This window comes from Grus americana, chromosome 20 (assembly GCF_028858705.1).
Source record: "Grus americana isolate bGruAme1 chromosome 20, bGruAme1.mat, whole genome shotgun sequence".
Taxonomy (NCBI): domain Eukaryota; kingdom Metazoa; phylum Chordata; class Aves; order Gruiformes; family Gruidae; genus Grus; species Grus americana.
Window position 1 is genome coordinate 7,087,955 of NC_072871.1, and position 25,613 is coordinate 7,113,567.

Here is a 25,613-nt window from a genome sequence, read left to right on the forward strand (position 1 = left end):
TTGCAATACAAATAAATTTTAAATTATTAAGCCAAACTGGTCTGAGCCACTGGAAAACTAACCTAAGTATTTCAGTGCTGGAAGTTCATCTTAATAGGATGAAAACTGTTTTAAAACTGGCATAACTGGAGCAGCAGTGTTTTTCTGATATAGATCAGGTCAGGACTGAGAAAGGATGTAACCCCATGAAGAAAATGAATAAGAGAAGCTTGTATTAATCACAGCATATTTTTTAAATTAGATGATGTGATATGTCAGAGAGTTGATGAGTACAAATCTTGGTGGTAACCAAGAATGGAGAGCCAAAGAGGTAGGCAGGCTGGAATTCATTGGGGAATATGTGTGCTTATGCAAATAGCGTGATAATATAAATCTTACCTATGCATAAATTGAGACCAAGATGCTTAACTTTCACGAGGTTGTCTGTGTAGCATTTATGTTGGTGTGAGATTCTGCTATAAGTGCTTGATATGAAGTAGAAGTGCGATACGAAGTAGATTGAGAAGAAACAGAGATCAGCTGTTCGGTATAATTCATATTTTTAAAAGGACTGCTAGTGTGCTTGACAGGTATGTTTTAGGTACTTTGAACTGGGGTGCAAATGGATAAGAATATTAAAATGCTATTGTTTTAATCAACATTTTTGTCAGATATACACCTGGTTTTTAAACAGCGAGAGCGGTGTCAGAAAAATGCTTTTGATACCAAAGGGTGTGGTTTGTTGTGAGGCAATGTATTTCCATAAATTATTGGAATGTAGTTTGTGGAGAGGATAGAAGCATAAATCCTTCAGGTACATAAACTGTTCTTTATGCTTTTTCTGAGCTTGTCTGTGTTTTCCATTTATATTGCGTAATCTAAGAAAATAGATTATTTCTGCCATTAAACTCGCTTGCTCTTGGTGTTCTCTGCATCATTTGATCAATATGCTCTCTCTCGCTGCATCTCTGAATCTCTGTAGCCTTAGCAGGGTATTCAGGTATTCAGGCTGGAATGGAGTCCCGTGGGTTCACCCTACAAGGCATGCATGGATATCACGTCTTTCTTTTTCACCTGTGTCGCCATAGGTGTCTGTGACAGTGGGATTGCACTGGAGGTTGGCCACAGTATTGCGGTAACTCTTCCAGGGACCCGATGAACAGTAGTGCGAAGCCTCTGCCAGTTCCCTTGCAGAATGTGGCGGTGCTGTCTCCTTATTATTTCACCTCTACTGCTGTTGGTTACTGTCTGCATGCTTATCATCGTGTCTGTCCTGCAGTGACAGAACTCTGAAACAGCCCTGCTCCTTGTCATTCTGTGGCCAGCAAAGCCGATGAAATGTAAAATGTTGGACTATGTTGGAGTGCGTCCTAAAGGCAGCTATTTTATGGCTTGTCATTATGGAAATGCTAAAAAAAAAAATCTAATAACCATGCTGGGATCATTAAGATCAAAAGGGTTTTTTTGGAGAATCTGCTGCGGAGGATATGTTCATGTGATAGAGAATATAATTTGGTAGACATCGCACCAGTTGTGAAGAGCTTTGTGTTTGCAAGCGTAGGTAAACCGTCAGTTTGTGGACCAGATGGTCCCCTTTAGCATCCTCTGTCTCGTGGACATCAGGGAGTCTTTATGGTGAACCTTTCTTTGGGCTAATCGGCCTCCAGAACTTTGCTAGAAGCAATGTTGAGTAGCCTGACAGAGTGTGGAGGACAATCATCTTTTCCATGTTGAGGGGAAAAAAAAAAAAGTTTTGTATGGTAGAACTCAAACTTACTCTGCACCTTACTTTTGTTCTGTTGTGACTCTCTGGCTGGGAAATGTTACTGCAGTAGTTGTTGTTGGGCTGTATCTTGATGATCTTAATCTTAATTAAGATCAGACCAGTGTATCTGGTCTGCTCTTAATTCTGCCACCATGTTTTGGACATTACTCTCCAAGCTGTTTACATGGGCTGCCAGGCATATACCTTAATACACATTTTGACTTTTTGTATTTCTGAATCAATGGCTTTCATGTTGTGTCCTCCTTTAACTTGATAATCCGTGCTTTGTTACATTAGTGCATTCATGTGTCGCATACCTATGTCCATTTCTTAGTTATACAATGTTTGATTTTGAATACTTTTTCCATATTGTATTTTCTAAAGCTTTTTGTTAGCTACTGGCTTTATCTCTGCAGCATTAACGTGCTCAGATCTCGGCGTGCTTTTCCTGATAGAGTTTGACTTTCACTCGGCTGAAATATCACCAGATTAAGGTATAGGACTTAGTTTGTGTGCGTGTATATGGTTCTAAAATGCCTTCATAACTCCTTGGGTGTATCACACAGGTAATTCACGAGATGGCGTTTTCCTCTAGTTTCATGCATTTTGAGGTTAGCTTTGCCACAAAGCAGAAAGTAGTTCAGTTTTATAAACCTCAGCTTGCTTTTTCTCCTGCTTTGTGGACCTATTGCATGATCCGATGACAGTCTCTAAAAATTATCCAGGTGGAGATGGTTCTGTTCAAAGCACAGTAGGCCAGATGCTCTTTGTGGTGACTTTTTAATCTGTAATATATTTGTGTTTGCAGTTGTCCAGATGTCAGACACACAAAATGGTCCCCTGGCTTTCCCGAGACTTGAAAAGATTAATTGTGCTAGTGACTGTTGTTGGATTATTTTCATTTATTATTTTTCCCCATTCCTTAAATTATCATCTTACATTTCTTCATTTGATCAAAGACTGAATTTCAGAGCTCAGCGACAGCAAAACCTCTCTTGACTGCTGTTTCCATAACGTTCTGCTGTCGGTACTGATGGTGACAAGTGTCCTTTGATCGGAATTGCCTTTATGGTGGTTTCTAAGGCAACTAGCACACCTATCCACAAAAATGAATTTTGTAGAACAAAAGTAGCACTCAAAGAAAATGCTAGCACTACCATGATTACCTGATTTTTCTGTACAAGTAAAAAAAAAAACCAACCAAAAATACCCCCTACAATACCTTACAATGTATTGCAAATGAGGCATTCCCTTTGTTCCGTGAAGCACCTGCCAAATTTCATGTGTATCTCAAAATGCAGGAACTGTAAAAATTGCTTTCGATGCATTATTATTTTTTAAGTTTTATCTGAACTTTCCAAATTCTCTCTGAGATGTGCAAAGAGGCAAAGGATCACTTTCAGCCCATACAGAACTAAACTTGGGAACTCTTTGTTCTATCTGGAAGGGGAAAAACAATCTGATGTCTTTATTTTTGTCTGTATCAATGCTAATCTTGAAACACTTTTATGTTACCCAGTCTTAATAACTGCATAGAACATTTGTTAGCCAGATTTATGTGTGTTTCCTTCTGAAAGAAAAGATGAGAACTCGCGAGTAAGAGCTTCAGAATTTTTCTTTACCACGAACCATACTGAAGTAAAGTTTGGTTTTTTAAAACTTCCCTTCAGATGATGGAAAGTTGGAAGAAGATGATGCATTTGCAATAAAATGTAAAATATGCATTATTTCCCTGTAAATGGCATGTAGGAGTAGGATGAAAAGAGACTCTCCAAATACACTTTGAATGAGCCTGTCAATTATTGCTGCAAACCCACATAAAGTAGAAGGTAACTAACAGAAGTTGGTTTTTTTGGTTGGGGTTTTTTTTTGGTTTTTCTTGTAAAATGTGCAGCTCACAGGTCCATTCAGTCTTTTTGCCACTCTGAGCCATCTTCTCTATGTTGTAGGCTCAGAAGGAGCTGTAGATGTTGCGGTGTGCTACAACTTCGCTGCCTTCAGGGCTCAGACTGGCTGTAGAAGGTGATTTGTGCTTGGGAAGCAGTACAAATGCGTGTGCATGACAAGGGATTCTGGCTGAAAGGCAACCGACCGAGAAAGTACAGGGTTATACGCGTTACCAGAAGCAATAGTGTCGTCCAAAGCTTTTATTCGCGTGGTTGGAAAGGCAGCTCTGTTGTTGCAGCAGCTAACGTTCCAGTTTCAGTGTGTGGGTCATTTAAAATTACTATTATTGTCATGTTCTTATCCTTCCTGCATAGTTTACATACTGGAAGCAAATACTAGAATTATTTTGGTGAGCTTTAAAATTTTATTAGATGTGTCTTGTTTGTATTGCTTCTCCTTGGGTGAAGACGTGGAATCCAAGTGGATAGAACTCAGAAATATGAATCACGAATCATGAATTTTAAATACTTATAAATACAAATCCAAATAGAAAAGCTGTCTAAAAATCAAAATGTTTCAGAGTCCGGTGTCACAGTATCTCCCACAGTCAAGAAGGACGTGCAAGGATGTTGCATTAAAATTTAGTCATTTCTTCTGTTTATTGATGTAACATTGCAATTTACAGTACTGATAATCCTCAGAAAATTTCGTCTCTTGTTGCTGGATGGAAGGTGTCTTGTTTTGTTTTTTTCCATTAAAATTAAATGACTTTATTTTCATTACTTCTGACTGAAGGATGAACTGTAAGTTTGGACTATGATGGAGGGATTGAGCTGCTAGCCATGGTACAGACTGGGTAATCAAAGGTTATGTTAAATTTGCATCTACATCTTTATTTAGCTTGTGTTTGCAACACATATATCCCCATTGCAAAGGCAGGGGGCTTAGCGTTTATAGTTAGAGGAGGTGTTTGCTCTCTGTTTTGACCTCACAAAGCACGTAGTGATGTGATGGTATGAGATTATACGTGATAATGCATGTAGATTTTGAACTTCGCAGTCTAGGATTGCTTTTGCTTGCTTGATAATTTTATCCTTGTTAATGCTGTTCTTTCCTTATGCTTTTGAATTAAAGTAATTGCTTAGTTTCTCTTTGTGTGTAGCCTAAAAAAAGGCTCTCTGAAAAAACCCAGTAGCAACGCACTAAGTGTGAGGTTATTGAGCATGGTGCAGTTGTCCCATTTGAGGCATTAAGTTTACTGTAGGTTTTTCTTCCCTTAGATTAACCGCAGATTTCAAACGTGGTTATAAGCCACCACCCGCTTTGGAACTCTGATCGTTGTGACTAAATATTTAATTTAATCATAGCTTTTGCTTCCAGTCAGGGCACAGACATTTCTTTTCCTTTGGGGATAATATGAAAGCCAGACTGCAATGGCTGCTAGAGATTGTGCGCGTTGTAAGGAGTGTTCCCTGCAGCAATGAGTTTATGCGCTGCGAGCCTCGTTCAGCAGGAACGATATTTGTTAATGACAGCGTATAGCGTTGCAGGAGATCTAAGGTTAGTTGACTTGTGTACACTGATGAAGCGTTTCTATTCCAGCTCTGTCTCTGAAGATCTGGGTTGCAGACGTGGAGAGTTTAGCAGAAAGCATTACGGATCTGTGGAGCTTGTAAGTTTACAAAGCCTGTCCTTTGATTTTAGCAGAGCTGTAATGCAGAGCTCAAATCCTTTTCATTTCCAGGTAAAAAAAAAAAATTAAAAAATGTTCTAGTTTGGAAAATGTGCTTTCTAAGCTGGACTTGAAAGTTATAGGGTAATAAAAAGAGGCTTCAGAATAGCTAGATTAGACTTGTGCTAGGAAATCTTTTTACTACTTTAGTTACAAATATTCCATCGTAATGGGGCAGGAAGTGTTATATAAATATCATTGTTTACCCCCAGATGGAAATTGAGCCTTTTTTTCTCTTATAAGCTGAAGACTGCAAAATATTAGGGTAGTATTTGATGAAGTACTTGCAATTATGAGAGTTAAAAACTGCATGTGTACATATATATATGTGTATGTGGTTTTATGTGGAGATGCCTCAGAGTAGTGGGTGAGGGTTTAAAATTAAAAGAACTAGTCAGAATAAGGATATTGAAAACTGTTCCCTAAAATCTGTCAGTTATTCTGCATTTTCTTTGAATTCAAAGATTAAGTTGGCACTTCATTTTTTTTTCCTCATTTATAAATTTCTTCTCTGCTGTGAAAATAGCAGCATGTCAGCGGTTAAAATAGTGTCGCTCTGTATACAAGGCCATAATGAAATTACGTAAACTTACTATAGGAAAACAGAAGTGAGGAGGGGTAAAGAAACAGAACTCCAGCTCTCTTACTGTGGGAAGAAATTGCTAATTTCCCACTAGCTGTAGTTGTAATATAAAGTTCTTGGATAATATATTTATTAATATGTATGCAAATCAGGTGTAAATTGGTGGCTTAGTTGCCGGAAGTCGCACTGCAAGAACACCAGATATCTTTCTTTTCTTTCTATACATTCCACGTATTAGATGTGGTGTTTTCATCAAAAAAATGAACTGCTTTCTGCTAAGAGGCTCTTTCATTACTAGTACTTAGATTCTTTTGCTGGAAAATAAAAATTTATTGGTAACTATAAATTCACAGGAAGCTCATGCAAATGGCTTTGTCTTTTGATTGGTTTTCTTAAAATTCTGCTAGCATTTTATGACAGTGTGTCTTTTTTTTCTTTTGGAGTACAAACATATAAAGGTGCTTGTTGCCCTTTCAAGTTTCTAAATGTTTAATATTGAACCTTTCTTGGTTAATATTTTCCACAGCAGCATCTCAATTGCTCAAATATTTCCACCTTTTATTTATTACAACGCAATTATTTTGTCTCTGCCCTAAACATTTTTTCCTGTGTCTTTCCCACTGGTGTAATACGAACCGTTGTCGATATAATTTCTCTTACAGTTTATGCAAGGCAACAGGATGTGTTGGAGTTTTTTGCCACATTAGTTTATTCCTGATGTAGCCTCAGACCACTTCAAAGCAAGGAGCAAAGAGAGCTTCAAAATGTTGTGAAAGCTCTTCCACAAAGGAAAGAGAGAAAGTATTATCCAAGAATAACACGGATTGCTGGAGGGAAGCGAGGAATGATATACCATTGCATTATTGTTGTTCAGATCCCATTTCATAAGTTTGGTATGATATGTGACAATCTCATTTTTTGCAGTTTTGAGAGGAGTATCGTGCATTATCGTTGGCAGCATTCTCCTCCCCTTCTCTTGTAGGGATCCTAAGCAGTGTTGCTGAACACATAAGAATTGTTGTGTTCTCCTATGTTTTACTGACTTCTCAGGAGCGTTTTTAACAACAAAGAGAGTTTCAGTGCCTAGGAGTCCCTGGATTTCCTTATAAAAAGACCGGGCAGTCCTTCCAGAGTATTTACGAAACTGCTGAAGTCTTCAGTTGGAAACAAGCTGTATTTTCTGATGTTAACACTGGAAGCAGACCAGGACATCTCCTGTACCTTATGTTGTTCAGTATCATCACTGAGTATTACGTTTGGAGATTCTTGCTGCTCTCCGTCTCCTGAAAACATCAATAAATAAAATGCAATAAAAGACTGCTAGTCCCAGTAATACTGCCAACGAGTAGAGTTTTAGGCTTAGTAAGGCTGAGAGGACAAGACTCACCGTGTCTGTAAGACCCATTGTTTTGAAAGAAGCAAGCTTCAAGATCAATTCCTGGAAAGCCGACAGGTCCCTTTGTAGGCATTTTGTGTGTTGGTGCAGCCAAAATCTGAGACAGGAGAATTTCTAATTAGTACTGGGATCTACCAGAAGAGTGAACAGCTCTCCCCCTCAAGCCTCCCTAGAGTTAGAATTGGGGCATTCCAAATCTGTAGTCAAATTAGTAATAGCTGTGCTGATTCCTTCTCTGTGGGTAGTAAAATGATGCCTGGGAGAAGAAGAAACCGTAGCAAGCTTTGATTGCTGATCATATGGCTATTTTTAGACCTAGAACATCTGTCTTAAACTCTCTTATAGCTTATATCTAGTGATGCTGATGGAGCAATTCAAAGAGCTGGGCGGTTCCGCGTGGAGAACGGCTCCTCTGGTGAGGTAAGTGGCTAAAGATAGTCATAGAAAGATGCAAAAGTAATTCAGCTTCAGTTATTCTTCACCACTGAAAGATGTATTTGCAGTCAACTACTAAGGAAGAGGACTTGAAAAATGCTAAATAATATGAGAATGTAAGAGGAGGGAGATGGTGGGTTTTTTCCCCTCAAAGTCTAGCTTAGCTCTTCTTTCAAGAGCATGCAATCTTGATAGTTTAATTTTTTTTAAGGGGAAAACTGATATTTCGTTTAGTTTTGGTTACATTTTGCTCACCTGATCATGTTAGAAGGAAAATACCTATCTTACCTTCTGATTAACACTTGGCAGTCTCTAGTTCACCACTTTACGTTGGTGTCCCGGTGATACTAAGTTCAAGATGACCTTTGTGCTTTTAAGTTTATTCCTCCGTGTGACGAGGTTATAGCTTCGGTTTTCTTCCCCCTTAGTTGTCTTTTGGCAGCTATGCTTATCTTTAAATAAGAGGTAAGGAAGCTGAGTGGACCTAGAGGGAGTCATTCCCTCCAGATTCCTGTGCTGTTAAACACGCAGCCTGTCCCTGCAACTACTCCAGTGATGCTTAGCTTTCTATTTCATTTTTTTATCTTCCTTTGCAAAACTCTCAGTTGTCAATACCGTCTTAATATTGAAAGAAAGAAGATCTCATATTTTTGAAATATGCATAAGGTTTTGGTAAGCTTGTCTTGACCAGTACACTGTTACTGATCGTCTGGGTGCATCAGCACTGAGCGCAGAGTTTAAAGCCATCTAACTCTTCTGCGTTGAGTCTCTATGGGGTCGTATCCTGTACGCTGTCTTTTTAGTTTGCTTGCATGCAGTTCGAAAGCTGGTTGGCTTGTATCACAGAAAGATTCTCTGAGTGGGTGATGAATGGCCACACGGTGCATGGATATGGAGAATGATTTTTCTCTCTGCATATGTTAATTCTTGGTGGAAAAGGACGTGAGGGATGCTTGGGAATTTACCTTAATCAGCCAATCCAGAAACAACACTGAAGAACTTCCAGAGCATGCTCTGGTCTAGCGAGGAGTCTTTGAAGATTATTTTGGGAAGAACTGAGAAAATGAAACCTGGAGGCAGAATTCTATTTGTTAATTTATTTATTCTAAGGTTTTAAAAACACTAGTGTGCAAATTCCACATTGAAATATCTTCTTTTTCGTGGAATACTGAGCTATTGGCCGTAATGGAGGTACAATAGGAAAAGACTGTAATTACTTAGAAAGAAAAGGGGGGAGGGGAAAGGAGTGGGAAAAATTTTAATTCCAGGTGTACAACAACTGACTTCAGAATAATTCTTTGCTTTTTTAAAAACACTGTCCAGCTAAAACTCTTCTGGTGAATCAGCCACTCTTGATTGGCTTTTGCCTATATTATGTTTTGTTTTGGTTTGGTTTTTTTCCCACTTGGCATTGGATCTAAGAGTATCCCAATTCTGTTTCAGAATACAGACTACACTCCGGGTACATGGCACAGAACAGACGTGCATTTGGAAAACCCAGAGTATCATACAAGATGGTATTTCAAATATTTTTTAGGGAAAGGTAATTATCTTTTTGCAAATGGATTCAAGTTTTGTTCAATGCAAATGCAGTGTAGCTTTGAATTGCTATTATTTAAATGTGGAAAAAAGTATGGTATTAATTTAGTATTAATACATTTTCTGTCCTGTATTGAAAACAAAAATTTTTTTTCATGTATTTTTAACTTGAAGACAGAGGATGGGTTTCTCTAAGCGGGAGAACCCCTGCTACCAAAAAGGGATATTTTGAAAACCTGCTTGGCCTTGAAGGCTGTTCCTGTCTCTTGGGTTCTTTACACATCTATATGTAAATACATATTTATGTAGATAAGTATATGTTTTTACATATGAATGCATATACTTACACATTTATACAGATGTCTCTCTGTGCACGTGTGTGTCTGTGTGTGTGCGCGTGAGCGTGCATGTGTGTCGTCTTTACGGTTGATAATGCTTCTTGTTTTTCCCTGACAGTTCATCAAAATTATATAGGTACGGATGCAGAGAAAAACCCTTTCTTTCTGTCTGTTGTACTGTCTGATGAAAATAATCAGCGCGTTCCTCAATACCATTCAATACTCTGGAGAAAAACAGTAAGAAACAAATATTTAACTGCTGCTCTGATTTTTTTTGTTTGTTTGGTTGGTTTGGATATAATTATCATACGCTTTTTTGCGCTCTTCAGAGTTTCAGTATTTAATACATATTCTTCATTTTATACAAGAAGAGCATATAATTTTATCATAGTAGATAAAACTAAACTGGCGTTGTAGATAACATTATACTAAACTTTCTGGCAGATATTTATGGTGCCAGATATTTTTTAGTTGTCCTTACCTGCCATACTGTGTTCTTTTTAGAAATGTTGCCTAAATTGTTCTTGATTATGTCCTGCAATCAATTCAGGCAATGACTTTATCCTGCTTTTAGGATTGTCTTATACAACATTAAGAAAATAGGCAGATGCGATACTGATTTCACTAATATTGTCTAATAAATTTTTTTTTTCCACTTAACATTCCTTAAGAGTCTTTTATCCAAACAATTGATTTAAAACTTTGCTGTATGCATGCGTGTTTCACTTTTGGTTCACTTTTTTCTTTTTAAAGAAATAGTTTGTAATGTCTGTTAGTTTCAGCAGCCCTCATAGCACGTGCCAAGCTGGTCAACAATAAGTAAAAAGTAATTCTGCACCACCCATGACTTTTCACATTCAGGTTTGGTTGGGGTTTTTTTGTTGGTTGTTTGGTTGGGTTTTTTTCCAAAGCCAGTAGGAAATATGGCTAAGTAAAACTAGCATGGTTTTGTTCTTTGATTTTTTTTTTCTTCTTATATTCCTATTTGAATATACAGAAAAAGTCAGTATGTCCTGTAATATCTCCTAGCTTTTTTTTTCTTCATAGGGTACTCAGAAAATATCTCTCCCTTATAGTCCCACAAAAACATTGTCAGTGAAATCTATATTAAGGTATGTATTTACAGATAAGTTATCAGTTAAGATATTTGTCTGTATGCCTTTTCCTGTAAATCAAGCCTGTGTTGTGTGGTTTTCATGACAGATTTATAAGAACAGTAAAAACAAGTTTTCAAATCTTAATCATTGAAGGCAGCAAAAAGTGGTTTTAAAGCCTGTTCTGGAATAGACAAAATGACAACTTAAAATGGAGAAAAATTCTTAGCGCTTGTTCTTCAGCAGAAGGACTGTTTCCAAGTTAATTGGAAAATAGGTGCTATGGGGAACTGCAGTGGTTGAAAGTATCTTTTTAAATTATATCGACAATAAACAGACCTAAGGAACAGCAGATTTTGACTAGAGAGGTGGTTATTACGTGGCCCTAGCAGGAGGAAGCAAACAGGGCAGAAGCCAGGAATTATTTCTTCAGTTGATTGTCTGCATGTCAGTCTCGCCACGGGACGGGTGTGTTTGTACACGCGGTCAGTGAAGCCAAAGAAACTCCTTCTCCCGGGCGGTACGTATGGGCATGCTCGTACTCTGTCCTGCCTTTTTTGTGGCAGAAGAGAATATAAAGTGAGCAACGTTATAATCGACTGAAATTTCAGAGCAACTGTTCGCAAAGTGTTCGTTCAAATTTAATCTGCAGTTTTTACAATCTAATCGTATGGTGTGTTTTCTCAAATCCCTCACTGACAACATCTTCAAATGCATCTTCTGCATTTTACCTCCTCTAGGAACCCTTAAAAAGTGCCTTCGTTTACTGAACAGGTAGTGTGTATCGGATAAACGGGCAGTCTGCAGGTCTTCAACAGCTGTGATCCGTGTAGAGTACGAGCAAAGGACTCTTGCTCGATTGAAGCCGGTCCGCTGGATAACTCTGCCAGTGCCGACAGGAGAGGCGGGTTCTGGGAACAGGGCATGTGCTGTGGTGTGAGGTCACTACCACCAGACCTGGATTTTCCTACAGCTGCCCAGGATTCCTGGGAGTTCCCGGACCACTGAATTTGTCACAGATGCTAGCAGGCCATTGAGCCTCACTTCTTAAATCTGATTTCCCGGGCTGCGTCTCTAGTTTGGAGTGTCAAGACAGTGAGTTGGAAACACTTTGGATCTCTCTGCTCATCTTGATGAAGAAGATGAAAGTCCCCTCTTATAACTGCTCCAGCACTGGCTTGAATAGTGCTCCTAGCTGTCAGCACTGCATGCTATACCTGCATAAGCACCCGATCTTCCATGTCTGCCCGCCAGTTGCCGAAATATCTCTTCCTGACATCGCCTTCTAACCCAGCCTCTACCTCCGCTGTCACCCACATAGACGTTTTTGGTCCGGCATCCCAGGGTGGAGAAACTTTGTCTTCTGTTAGCTTGGGTCATAACTCTTAGTAAACACCCTCATGTGTTCCGCCCTGTGATGCTTCAGTATTCTACAGAGGAAAATGCAGACTTGTTTCAGACCTTGTTCCCCACTTCTCCCAGGGTCTCTGCCACCAGCAATCAGCTGGATAAATGTCATCTCCTTTTGTCACTTGGGCTTGGACTAAAATCTCTTCCCTGACTCTTTTGCTTTTATGGTTCTTGAGCCTTCTCTCAGGCCTGATTGATTTTTTTTTTTTTTTTTTTTTTAAACACTTCACCCTGTTCACAGCCAGTGTGAATCTAGGTACAGACTGTCTGAAAGAATTTTGTTTACTTTAATAAACTTATTTTTTCTAAATTAATTGGAATGTTTTAATCCCTTTCAAAAGGACCTAAAGCAAGTCCTGCCTGTGATCTAGCATAAGCAATAATGGAAAGGTGCATCAGATTTCACCTCCCTGTTAGTTCACTGTGCGCCAGACAAACTGCATTTGGCACTCCGTGGCATGCTGCGCGGTTCTATAAGTTAATGCTGGGGGATAAAAATGGGCAAAAATTACAGTAAATGCAGAAACACGAGTTAGGGGGAAAAAGTTATAGATTAGATAATTTCTGTTTAGTTAGGCAGTTGATCTTGCTTCTTATTTAAATACTTTTTTCTGTTCTGTTTGTGGATCTTTGTTGTGTGAATTTGATGCAGAACTGCTCCTTTTTCATTTGACTTGCCTTGAATTATTTTAGAAGAGAGAGAAGAAAAACTTACAAACTAGAATAGGTTATTGAGTCCTCCTAAAATGCTCACAATGATTATGTATAAAGCCAAAGTGAAGGGCGATGGAATAAAGCTCTCTGCTTTATAAGTAAATACAGTAAATTTAAACCTAATCTCCACGCAGGGTCTTAGTAATTTCTGTTTTTAAAATGCAAAAGAAGTTTAGGAAGTCTGGGAGGTTAGTATAGTGGGAAAGAAATGGATATTCCACAAAACATTCCACGTAAGAGAGGCTCTTTGAAAAATTCCCTTTGTAACCAGTTCTAACTGCAGCCGGTGGTTTAATGTTGCAATGTATGCTTGCCCTTCTATAAAGCAGTATTTCCTTTGCATTTCAGTGCTATGAGCCTTGACAAATTTGAAAAGAGCCCAAGGGAAATCTTTCATCCTGAGATACAAAAGGTAGGAGGTGTCTTCTTTTTGTGTTTGGTTGTTTTTTCTTTATTATTTTCTGGAAAAGTAAGTCATTAATTATAAACGCTACAAATTTGTTTCTTTTAGTAGCAGGATAATAATGATGAGCTGGGTTAGATGATACTACAAAGTAAACTGTCTTTATCTGTTGAACGGGTCACTTCAAAACAAAACTTAAATATACCGGGATGTTACAGTTTTATTTGTGTCACCTTCAATACCAGTGTGCTAAAGATATTGTTTTGTTTACAGGATTTATTGGTTCTTGAAGAGCAAGAGGTAAATGTAAACTTACTACTCCTCGCTCACAGACCTGTTCAACGAATACAACTTCGTGTTTGAAATATTTGCACTGACATGCTTGTGTCAACTTAGAAATCAATTGCTTGTTGCAGTAAGAAAATGTAGTATTTCTTTGCAGTATATGAGATCAAAAATCATTTTAAGCACCAATTATTAATATATATTAATAGATCATATTAATAGATCACCAACTTAGTATATGATGGAATTCATAGTCTATGATCAAAGGTACGTTACTAGGTATTCGCTACTAGAGCATGTAATGGAGTTGGTATGAAATGTATATTCCCAAGTGTAGGATGCATACAAAGGTACGTATATAAAAGTCCTTAGAGAAAACGTTATTTTAGGTCTTTTGTTTGATTACGTGATCATATAATACTTAGTTTTATTTCTCAGGGATCTGTGAATTTTAAATTTGGAGTCCTTTATGCTAAGGATGGGCAGCTTACAGACGATGAAATGTTCAGCAATGGTGAGTTTTTCACCTTTTTCTTAATTGTTTTATTCATCTGAATAAATAAATGTAGGATAGTGCCTACACATGGAAGCCAGAAGGGAGGTGATGGTTATGTGAACAGTAGTTTTATTTGGTTTTCATGTTTGCGTTGGGTGAAAAATTGTAGTGTTGAATCTCCTATTTCTTTAGGAAACCTACTATTACAACTTGGAAGATCTTGAAATGTCTTTTCTAGAAATAGACTACAGAACGTAAGATTTAGAAGAAAGGAAGCAGTTGAAGGAGGTGACTCACGTTACCTGCAAAAAGTCACTGTTGTTTCTAGTTCTTTCACGTTTACGTTTTTGCAGCACAATCATGTTCTTCTGTGCACTTGAACAGTGTCTTGGAGTTAGCAAAAGAGGTCACTGTGTAATGTCACATGATGATGCCTATTCTGCAAGACTGGGACGCTGTTTCTGTAAAAGTAGAAGGCTTGGACGACATGAGGAGAAACTAACTCAGCCAAAACTTTGGTCCTTGCATCCTGGGAGCAGGATCTGTTCCTGTATTTTGATTGGTTTTGATAGGTGTTCTATTACTACATCTGCTTTTCTGTTGTAATGTTTCTCCTTTCCACATGTAGAAACTGGAAGTGAAAGCTTTCAAAGATTTTTGCATCTCTTGGGTGACACAATTACTTTGAAAGGCTGGACAGGCTACAGAGGAGGACTGGACACTAAAAGTAAGAACTCATCTGAAGCAAAAAAGTGGGGGTGGTGCAATATAAATATTTTTGCTTATTGCATGCGCGTATCGTATATATTGTAGAAACAATACAATCCCAAAACAGACTTCTTCATGTGTGTGCTAAATGTTCTGCTTCACCAAGAAAAAGTCATGTTAGCTTAAATCACTGGAATAGAATGCAGTTGAAGAAAAGTGTTTATATGATCTGCATTTTCAAAGTGAATGGTTTAATTTTATATTGGAATGGGGGGAAGATTAACCTGACATGTTACTTCCTTCATGATAGTAGGGCATCATGGCTCGAAGAACCATGTGTGACTTCAGGAGGCTAGGCGAAGGACGTCGTAGGTTTTGAATGTGTGAATATGCAGATTAGGTTGCAGACTCAGGTTTGGACCCACTGCAAAACACGCAGCATGGACATTTTCTAAAATGAATCAGAAGAAAGGGTGACTAAAGAAGGTTTGATAGAGGGACCCAAAATATCTTTTGATCCTTACAAAACTTAAAGGACATATACCTGCTGAGACTGTTGTCTTCCCTTGCAGATGATACAACAGGAACCTGTTCCATCTATACAGTTTTTCAAGGGCATGAAATTATGTTCCATGTTTCAACCATGCTACCATATTCTAGAGAGAACAAGCAGCAGGTACATCGTTCTCTTCCCCCCCACCCCCCCGTTAATATTTTAGAAATGTAAGTCTTAAGACTTGTGCTATATTTTTTCCTCAATATTTTACCTAATGCTGAAAACTTCATGGTGTTTGTTAGAATTTAATGTATCATATCATCTCTATTATGGTACAAAAGACACTTGTGAAGAAGGTCAAAATTGATTGATGGAGAAGTGATTAAGTATTCTGTTATTCAGATGACTTGTAGAGCTTCACTGCTGCATTTATCATTACCCTAAAGAATTTAGGAAGGCTGGAAATTAGATTTGTGCGTGAATTGTCAGAATACTCATATACGTAACACAGAACTCTTGCTCAGGCAGCAATTCGTGTAGCTTGAAAGAAATTCCCCCTGTGAGTGTGTTAATGGCAAGCTTTGTGCGTTTGCTCTAAAGCACTGCTGTCGCCCTCTCATAGATTGACTAGGTGCGTTCTTGGGTACTTGTTCAAACGTGCTGCCATCCATTGCTTGAACCTTTCTATGTATTGTATGATGAAAAAATTGCTTTATAAACACATGCATTTACCTATACATCACACATCCATAATGATTTACCTAAAATTACTCTCAAATTACTTGTTTTACTCTTTTCTTATTTAAGCAATAATTTTGTTATGTATTATTATAATAATATAATTAGATGATTTAATTATATTATGGTTTGGTTTTTTTTTTCCCCCCCATTTCCAGGTCAGTTTTCTCATGCTTTTACCTTGGATTGATGACAAGATCACACCAGAAGCCAGAGGCCAATCAGGACACTTACTGTTTTTAAAGAATAACTCAGCATCAGGGTGTTTTTCCTTTTATTTCAAGTGGTGGATTTGCTTTTTTGGAATGCTAGGTGTCCTGTGACCAATTTGTGAATATTAATTATGGAAATTGAGTGCTTTGCTAACTTAAAAATATGCGATAACTGCTGTTTCAGCAGCTGCCTTGTGTGTGCACCATGGCATTGCTAGGTTTACTTGCTTATAGTTAAGTAATAATTTTATATTGGCTTCAATCATATTGACCATAATTTTTCTATTTAGGAATACTGTTTAACCATTCTCTCACAGAATTGTTAAGCTATTTATTTATGTCTTCTAAGTCATTGTGTTGGTCTCTCCTCCCCCTCCCCCCCCTGTTTTGTTTTGGTTTGGTTTTTTGTTTGGTGTTTTGGGTTTTTTTGGTTTTTTTTTTCAGGTAGAAAGGAAGCGACATATTGGAAACGATATTGTCACTATCGTATTTCAGGAAGGTGAAGAGTCTTCTCCAGCTTTCAAGCCATCCATGATTCGCTCTCATTTTACGCGTATCTTTTTCCTTACATTTTCTAGTGACTTTTTTTTTAAAAAAAAAAAAAAGATCAATATTACTTTTAATTCTGCCCTAAGTCCTTCCTGCATGCTGTTTATGGAAGTGAAAACTGGTTTAGAAAGATAGTTGCATTCTTGCATCCTTACCTTCAACTGCTTGACTAGTAGTCTCCAAGTCTGCCTCATGAAACAATTTTTATGTTGAACCCCTTAGAAGATAAGGTCAAAGCAAGAATGTGATTTTTAAGTCGTATTTTTATTGAAGGCATTTATTTGGATCACTTCACAAATTAAATTTTATACATTTTCATAAAATACAAATTCATAAAAATATTTCTGTTAGTGATGTGAATTAATTTGATATGAACTACTGAATATTGCCTTTTAACGTTTAGATTATTTTAGGTATTTCTGTATTATAGATTAGTGTTTCTCAAATCTTTCAGACCATAGACCACATATTCTCCAGATTTTTGGCAACCTGTGTTTTTCAGACTTTAGGTTGAAGACATTGTAAAGATGATATGATTCTGAAAACCAGCTGCCGATCACTTGGGATTATTATGGAGTCGCACTGGTGGTCCATATATCCCAATCTGATGTCTCTTAGGCTAGGTGGAATGGAATGAAGAAAAATAGATGGAAAGAAGAACTCTCCTATCTTCCCATGCTCTGTTGCTGAGTTTTTAAAAATGATCACAAAGCTTACGACTTCTAAACCTAGTTCTCAGGCTGACTAACTGTTGTTAGAACTTTCTTGCTAGTTTCATCCATGGCTGGTCTTACTTTTTAGATTTAAGTTCTTAATTTTAACATCTTTAAATGGAAGAAGTGACTAGAACAAAAAATATTCCACAATTAAAAAAACCAAACAAAAAAACCCCAAACCAACCAACCAAAAAAAAAAACCAAAACAAAAAGCCCCCTACTTTTAGATACCAGAGGAACCTAAATATTGTTAATAAGAAATGTTTATCAAGCCAATGTACCTCTTCATCAGATTGTCAGCGCTAGGAAAAAAGGAATAATTCTTCCCTTATTGCTGTTGGGAGGATTTGTTGTGATGTAATTGATACACCCCACTCTTCTTGATTTTTTTGACAAACATTTTGAGGTTCAACTGTCCTTGGTGTCATAATGAGTTGGAGGGGCAGATGCGCCCTAAATCCATAAGGACATGTTATCATTTAGGTCATTTTATGTAATCCATAGCTGGTCAAGGGAGTCATAGCACCTTCCTGATGTTGACAGTAGCCAGGGATAAAGGTGTCCGCAAGAAAACTGGGGATTGGCACTGATCAGTGAATCTGTGCTAGCACTTCGTACTTATTTTCTCACATACCATAGCACCCCTTTTTTGTTACTTCTACAATGGAAAAAACTAGCGTGCAGATATCCCCCTGTGATGTCCTATACAGCAATGATAGGTGCTGTAAGGGTTTGCCATGTGTCGTCTCTGGGTAGGATTGACTTACCCAAATAAAGGCATCCACCACCAATTTAGATGTCCCAACATACCTGTACAGGTCAGGCGGATGAGACCCTCAGCCTACAGGAGATCTGTGCCCCTTTTGGAACAGCGGTCGGAGACTAGGCAATATACTCTCAAGCATCTTAAACAGCACTGGATACTTACGTTGAAATAATCGAATCCCATTGTGAGTCTTTTTTTATTGCGCCGTCTCCGACAGTGCTGATCACAGCCAGTGGCAAAGGTCTCTCTTCTGTCTGGAACAAACCCATACAGCCTGTAAAGTTATTTGGACTTACTCTTTCTTTGACACTGTTTATAAGGACTAAAAACTTAGAGACGGTGTTAAGGAAATCTGTCAAAGGAAGAAACCTCTAACTGATTCCATAAAAATACCTTGCAAGGCAACCATAAGGATTTCTCTGACTTTTTGCCCAAAGGTATGAATCAAGACTGGTAATACATTTTTGTGTAATGGCACTTTAAATCCTCCTCTCTCTTTTCTTATAATTCTGCTAGCTAAATTATTACATTGGAATCTTTTCTTCAATGGAAGTTTTGGTATAGGCGAAGTTCAGATTCAGTACTTTTTTAGCAACTTAAAGAATTTTTAACCACAAGTCTATCAAGCACACAAAACACAAAACTATATAGCACGTTTTACGCTTCATGTAACGACAAGAAGTCTGTATTAGTGGTACTAGCTCAATTTTTAAACTGTTGATCAAATACAGAATTTTGTATGGGACCTGCTTTATAAACAGTAGAATATGTATACTCTAGAATATTTTATATATTTACATTGATTAATATATTTTAGCTTTATTAAATCTGCGCTCTGCTGCAGGGGAAAAAAAATGTATTAAAATACATGTGAGCTTCATTAGCACTGGATTAACTTCCTTAACTGCATGGCAGATATTTTTGCCTTAGTGAGATATAATAAGCAGAATGATAGTTACAGGTAGGTGCTGATCGTAACAAATAACTTCCCGCTGAATGAGCAGTAAAGAGAAAGAAAAGAAAAGAACCACCCTTTAGCTAACAGCGTGTGCTGCACTTCTCAGTGTAGGATGTAGACTTGCCACTGTTATTTCTTGTTTACAAAGTACTAGCGATGTCTGTAGTGATCCGTTTTCTGTTGAAAGTATGCTGTCGTTTACTGCTAAGACTAGGTCAAAAAGAAATGGGAGAATTGGATTCTCTTTTGGATATGTGCCTGAGGAGAAGATTGGTTAGGTTTGAAATCACTGCCAGCTCAGATGCTGAAGTCTCTCATGGCTAGAGAATTTATATTAGGAAAACAAAATGTTTGGTTTATCCAGCACTAGAAAGGAAATTTCAAAGCATGAAACTAAAACTATGCCTCAAACTGGAATGTTTGTGTGTATGTCTACAACACTCAAAGCTAAAAACTTTGCAAGATGGAAGGGGGAAGTCAATGTGTTTAGGCTTTGAAGGCAAATTTCTAATGGCTGTGTGAGCCTGCATGACATCAGTTATTATTTAGCAAAATTTTAAACTGTTTGCAAATTATTCTACCCTGCATTTGCAGGACGGAGCTGAAGGTTGACAGCATTGGGTCTGCTCCGTTGAGGTGAACTACTCGTTAGCTCCTTGTGGAACGAAGGAAACTGAACTTGGAAATGGCTTCTAGGAATGCAGGGTCCTTAGGTGGATTAGTTTTGCTTCTTCCTTCCTTGACAATTCCATAACTTTGAGGACTCAGGCAGATTGTGAGAGAGACTAGCAATATCCCTGGAACTGATCACCTGGCACTGGTGGTTTTTTTGAACAACCCATCTCACTTTGGCAGCTAAGGAATATAGTACAAGTGTAGAGGGCATTCTTTTAGCCTCTCCCTCAATGCACCGAACAGACCACTGATACCAGCCATGGTCCGTGGAAGCTGCTGCTCAGATCCAATCACATGGTTCCAGCCATTCCAACATATGTAAATTCTGGCATGCTTTGGAAGTTTTTTATACTTCATAGGCTGTGCAGTCTTCACGGTCATCTAAGAATCTGTTCTTCTGTCTGCAGTATAGGTTACTGGAACTTTTTTGTATCTCAGAGACACAGCACCGACTAAGCCTTCTTGCTTAGCTCCAAAACTTGATCGTTAGCAGTAAGAGTTTGGTGCTTTTTGTGCAACTGCAACTCTACTTACTCATTTATGAATGTTTACTTGAAATCATCTGCAGTGCAAATGTAGAAATGCACAACGTGAAGGCGAGACGAAAATGGATTAGTATTAACTAGATCTCTTAAGAGAGCTTGCTGATTAATAGTGTGCTTTCTCCTATCTTACCTTTTTCTTCGAGTACCTTAATATTTGGGAGTCTTTATTTTCAGGCATGCTGAGGGAGAAGGTTCACACCATCCTTGTTGCTCTTGATGTGCAGTATGAGATGAGACAAAGCATATGTATGCCAAATAAGTGCAGGAGTTGGAAGTCTACAACCTTGGGTGCTTGAGGCGCGTGTATATCCGCAGGGGGGATATGTATATGGACTAGTAGATCTCAAAAGAATTTTTCACTAGAAGTAACTTTCTTTTTCAGTATAGCAAAGAAACTTGATTCAGTAGGATGAGAGAAATCTATATTACTATGTTTCTCCAGCATGCTATAAAATCCAGCTCCAGAGAAGAATCCAACAGCATGATACTTCAGTTTTGCATATGTGGGCTGCTTTTCCTCCCTCCTATTTATAGCTAAGGTTTGTTTTGGAAAATGTCTGTAGTGCAGTTAAAAGAAGGAGTAGTTTCATTTTGCTCTAAGATTTTGTGAGCACCTTCTTGAAATTTTTTTCAATTGATTGTCCTCATAGGTTCTGCTTCTCAGCATTCCCAGGATGGTGAGAGACACAAAACATGTTCACGATTCCAGTGTGCAGTGAAAGCTCGGTTACTTCTTTCCTTCTTTCCTTGTTTTCTTCTTGTTTTGGGACAGAAACCTGGGCATACATCCCCCGTTAGCCTTTAAGAAGTGAATGTTGTCCTAATTGTAAGCTAATAGTAGATGGGCTAGCCATGCTAAATGCTTTTTACATTGCTGTTTATTTGGGGAAAAAATTAGTATCAGTAAATAAGACAAATTTGTCTCTCTCGCTCTGAATAACGGACTGCTTTTACTAGATCAGTCCATCTTATTCTTTGGTTGCTTCATTCTGCCGGTCTTAACAGATGTTCTCATAGTGCATACCACACGGTATTTTTACCCTATATGACAGGCTTAATGCATTACTGTATGTTTCAGCTTGGCCTAATTACATTTCTGTCTGTCCCTTCACCTTAGGCCCACATGGGACTCTTGTTCCTTCTCATGGTTTTTTGTGAAGACCATCTTTCAATTGGCCAAAATTTCAGTCAAGAGAAAGAGGGGATACTTTAGTCTTTTGATTCACATTTTCCTTGTCTCATATGCAATGTGAGGTCTGACACTGAATTTCTGCTTAGAATTACTTTATGTCACTCAATAAGTTTGTTTTGGTCGGTTTTGTTGTGTTTTTCCCCATCTTAACTCATTCTGTTCTAGCCACGGAACGTTTCACTCCCTGTGTAGTGATAAACCTGAATGGAATAACATAGACATAGGGCATGTCTGAAATTGTCTTTAATCTGTGAAACTGGTATTAGAACGATCAATATTCATGCAAATGTAATACTACATTTCAGATTGTATGTGCAGTTTCTAAACTTTCATGGAAAAAGACTGGATGAATCCATTAGAATCCATTTGACTCAATACCAGTCAATCACTGCTGGTTTTTAAGCAAATTCTGACTGGTTTGTATAACAGTAGAGGTGGGTTGAATCTATAATTTTACCACTTAGCTTGCTGTGACCCATGTCAGCTGCACGTGCTACTTGGAAGATCTTTATCTGACTGCTATCTTACAGTGAAGAAAATTGTGCAGACTGTCGCTTGAAATACCAAGGAGTGATTACTTACTTTAAAGAAGCTACGGCTTGCTGAGCGTGTTGTGTACACGGTTTTTGTACCTGCCATTCATTCTTGCTATGCCGGGCTCCTTACGGATCAAAAGAACTCAGCAGGTCCAGCTGTCGTAGAAGTCGTTCTCTTTCTTCCTCAGTGAAGATGAATTTGCTATTCCTGAGATACAGATTTGGCTGTAGTAAGGCATTGTTATTCAGAAAAAAAATCAAATATTTTATGCGTGTGGAGAATGTGTAGGTAAGGTAGAAATCTGCAAGGAGAACATGTTTTGTAGGTGAAGAACTGTTCTTTTACAGCTTTTTTGGAAAGGACTGGATTTTGCTAGTGCCACTAAATGCGTTGTTCTGTGAGTAAAACTGCAAAGATCTGCTGTAATTTTTAGTGTCCCAGTGTTAGTTTGTGTAAAGGAAGCAGAATTTTGCTCAAGTGAATAACTCCAGGTGAATGTTTTTTTGTTAGACCTATGGAAGCTCTTACCTAAGACATACCCAGATAACAGTTTCCAGTTCTTTCTTCTGTTTGGAATAGTGTCTGTAAAAACGGTGGGTTTTGAATGTGACTTTCACTGTAGATAAGGATCTGTTCTTTCAATAGGCTGAAAATATTTTCAGAAGAAAGTGTTCCTCTCTTTGGGCCTCCCCTTCCATCCCCACCTGTGTTTACAAATCACCACGAATTCAGGGATTTTGTGTTAGTGAAATGTAAGTCAGTTTTTCTTTTGCTAGAAATGTTTTTTTTAATAAGTGCTTTAACAGATTTAAATTCATGATGCTTAAAATGTAAACACATTTTCTTGTGTATGCTGCTGTTCTGTGTAGAGTGTTTTTTTTTTTTGTTTTTTTTTCAAATCCGTACCATGGGTGGGATATCAATTCCATCAAACTGTTCCAGTCAGATTAACAAAAAAAATTAATTTCTATGCAATTATGCTTCTCAGGCTACTAGATACATACTGACTTTTACGTTTGCAGAATGTGCAGCTATATTTAGCTTTGCATTTTCTTAAAGTACTTGGAGATCTGAAAGAATTCATAATGCTGTTCAATACCTAGTAATAGAAGGTGTTAGGCTAGCAGCTCTGAAAATATAAGCTTTTCTGAATGCATGATGCCTTTCAGCACCTTTAAAAACTTTTTAATGCTGTAATGATTCAGTTCCAGTTTTCATTGACCCTTACTTGCCCTTCTAAATCTGCGAGAAAGAAATCTTTGAGAACTGTTTGTGATGATTATAATTAGATGCTTACCTGCCAGGAACTCGTCTAATAACTCATTTCACATATTTAAATTGGTTTAGTACTTAAATTGATTAGTAGTTTGTCTTTATTTTTTTTTATTAGTTAGGAGGTTACTGGGATACCTTGTAGAATTCACTTATTACTAATTTGTCCCTTTTAAGCTTAAGGGATCATTATTCACTAAAAAACGTGCAAAAAGGAGGCAACTCTAAATTACTGAGGGGAACACAGGTATTTTTGGTACAGGGGCAAACTAGAGTCTGTGGAAGTCATCAAAGTTCATTTAGATAATGTACCTTCTTTTCCATAATATTTTAGTAATAAATGGGGAAAAAGCCACCTTGGAAACCCCAACATTTTCTCAGAAACGTCAACGCACTCTAGACATGCTGATCCGCTCTTTATACCAAGACCTGATGCCTGATCTACACAAGGTAAATGTAAGTCAGAAGTCTCTGCATCCCTCACATGCGCTCTCCTGGTCTCACTAGTAGATCGAACGTCCTGTTGCTTTAAAAGACTCTAATCCTGATGAGCACTGAATTGCATACACCAGGCTAAATACCAATTGTTGTATAATTTGTTCTACAGTTATATGAAAGTTGACAGGCAGTCCTTTCAGGATAGGACTTTTTGTGGATTTGTTTAAAGCGGGTGTGAGGAGAAGCATAAAAATGTCATACTTTGCATAAGCTTACCTGCAGCAAGGGAATAGGAAATTTAGGTTCTGCGAATACAGGTATTAGTCTCGTCACCATAAAAACTGCGCTTACTCATTCCACTATGTGTAAATTTGGATCATTTTTACCCTTGGGTAACAATGAGATAACTTCATTTTAGATTATGAAGACTTATTATTAAGGTGATTCTTAACTAACTAAAAAGAAGTTCAATACTTCTAAAATTAGCAAGGTGCTAATTTTTTTCCCACTGGTTATTTCTCTTAGCTAAGTAGATCTGCTTAAACTTTTTTGTCCGTGTATTCATGTCTGCGGTCTTTGTTGTGACTGTATAGAATGTGACAGTGATAAAGTATGTCAGGTTGGAAAGTAAAGCACTCTAGGATTGGAAGAGTTGCAATTTCTGCTCTCTGAGAAGCTAGATTAGTTAGATTCATCACTACAGGAAAATATCCGAAAAAAGACAGAAAAATTATATCACATTAAGTTAATTCAGATTGAAAGATTATGAAAACTTTTGGTTCAGTTTAAAAAAGAAACATTTCCTGTTTTAGAACATGCTTAATAGAAGGTCCTTCAGTGACGTGCTACCGGAGTCCCCAAAATCAACACGGAAAAAAGAGGAAGCTCGGCAAGCAGAGTTTGTCCGACTTGGTCAGGTAGGATCAGTTTAGGAGGTATGCACCAATGTTTCCAAAGACTGCATCACCCCTTTTGTTAGAATTTGATTAGCTTGCAGAGTTATGTCAGGACTTAATACAGTTCTCTCTGGTCAGAAATAGTTTTGTAGTATTGCATTAGTTTAAGCTACGTTAAGGTAAAATATGAAGAGAAGTATTTATCTGCGACATCTGAGGTATGCAACACAATTACAAATATTTATAAAATACGTAAGCTAAATGAAGGTTGGAAAAGTCACACCTTAGGATCAAACCTAAAAGGTCTTTCCTTACTTAGTGCAGCAGGTGCTTTCTGCCACCGAGCAGAAGAGTGCTCTATCTTTTTCTGTGCTTTGGAGAAACATAATCTTTCATGGATTTCCACTAAATGTTTTATTAAGCTTGAATTTCTTAGAAATTATTCACCCTACTTCAGCCAGGAAGAAGTTTCGACAGTCTTTCTGCTAAATCTGAGGTTGCCACTCATCTTTGAACATACCAGATGCCGACTCAAATATTCTGTGGGTTCATTGACATTTTGATTCAGTGAAGAGTAAAACTTCCTGATGATTTAGATAGTCTAGTTTGATCGGAGAGTTCACTGCAGCACAAAAAAAAGACAGTATTTGTGCTCATCAGTTCCCTTGTCCCTTCCTGCTTGTCTCTTCTTGATCCTGGACTGGTGACATGGTTCTGCTGCTTATCTGAAGAATACCTCTTTTCTGAGCTGATTTAGCTCAGCAGGACTTAACAAAGCAGGAAACCAAAACAGAAAAGAAAGGAAAAAAGAAAGAAAGAAAACACACACACACACACCCCCCCAGTGAAACCCAAGCCT

At 37.9% G+C, this 25,613-nt stretch overlaps 1 protein-coding gene across 8 annotated transcripts in view; it reads left to right on the forward strand.

Moving 5' to 3' along the window:
* Positions 1 to 25,613, forward strand: part of GARNL3 (GTPase activating Rap/RanGAP domain like 3) — a 57,290-nt gene that overhangs the window by 8,512 nt on the left and 23,165 nt on the right. For 6 of the 8 annotated variants that reach the window (XR_008580059.1, XR_008580057.1, XM_054849160.1 and 3 more), the window contains exons 2-16: positions 5,234 to 5,303; positions 7,688 to 7,762; positions 9,221 to 9,320; positions 9,773 to 9,891; positions 10,702 to 10,766; positions 13,221 to 13,284; positions 13,549 to 13,575; positions 13,999 to 14,074; positions 14,685 to 14,783; positions 15,337 to 15,440; positions 16,655 to 16,763; positions 19,157 to 19,202; positions 22,794 to 22,900; positions 23,755 to 23,876; positions 24,671 to 24,775. Coding sequence is in view for 6 of the 8 variants with exons in the window: in XM_054849160.1 (XP_054705135.1) it covers positions 5,234 to 5,303; positions 7,688 to 7,762; positions 9,221 to 9,320; positions 9,773 to 9,891; positions 10,702 to 10,766; positions 13,221 to 13,284; positions 13,549 to 13,575; positions 13,999 to 14,074; positions 14,685 to 14,783; positions 15,337 to 15,440; positions 16,655 to 16,763; positions 19,157 to 19,202; positions 22,794 to 22,900; positions 23,755 to 23,876; positions 24,671 to 24,775 (1,288 nt within the window). In the remaining 2 variants the exon portion in view is untranslated. The remainder of the gene's footprint in view (positions 1 to 5,233; positions 5,304 to 7,687; positions 7,763 to 9,220; positions 9,321 to 9,772; positions 9,892 to 10,701; positions 10,767 to 13,220; positions 13,285 to 13,548; positions 13,576 to 13,998; positions 14,075 to 14,684; positions 14,784 to 15,336; positions 15,441 to 16,654; positions 16,764 to 19,156; positions 19,203 to 22,793; positions 22,901 to 23,754; positions 23,877 to 24,670; positions 24,776 to 25,613) is intronic. The other 2 variants (XM_054849161.1, XM_054849163.1) reach the window with 1 other exon arrangement.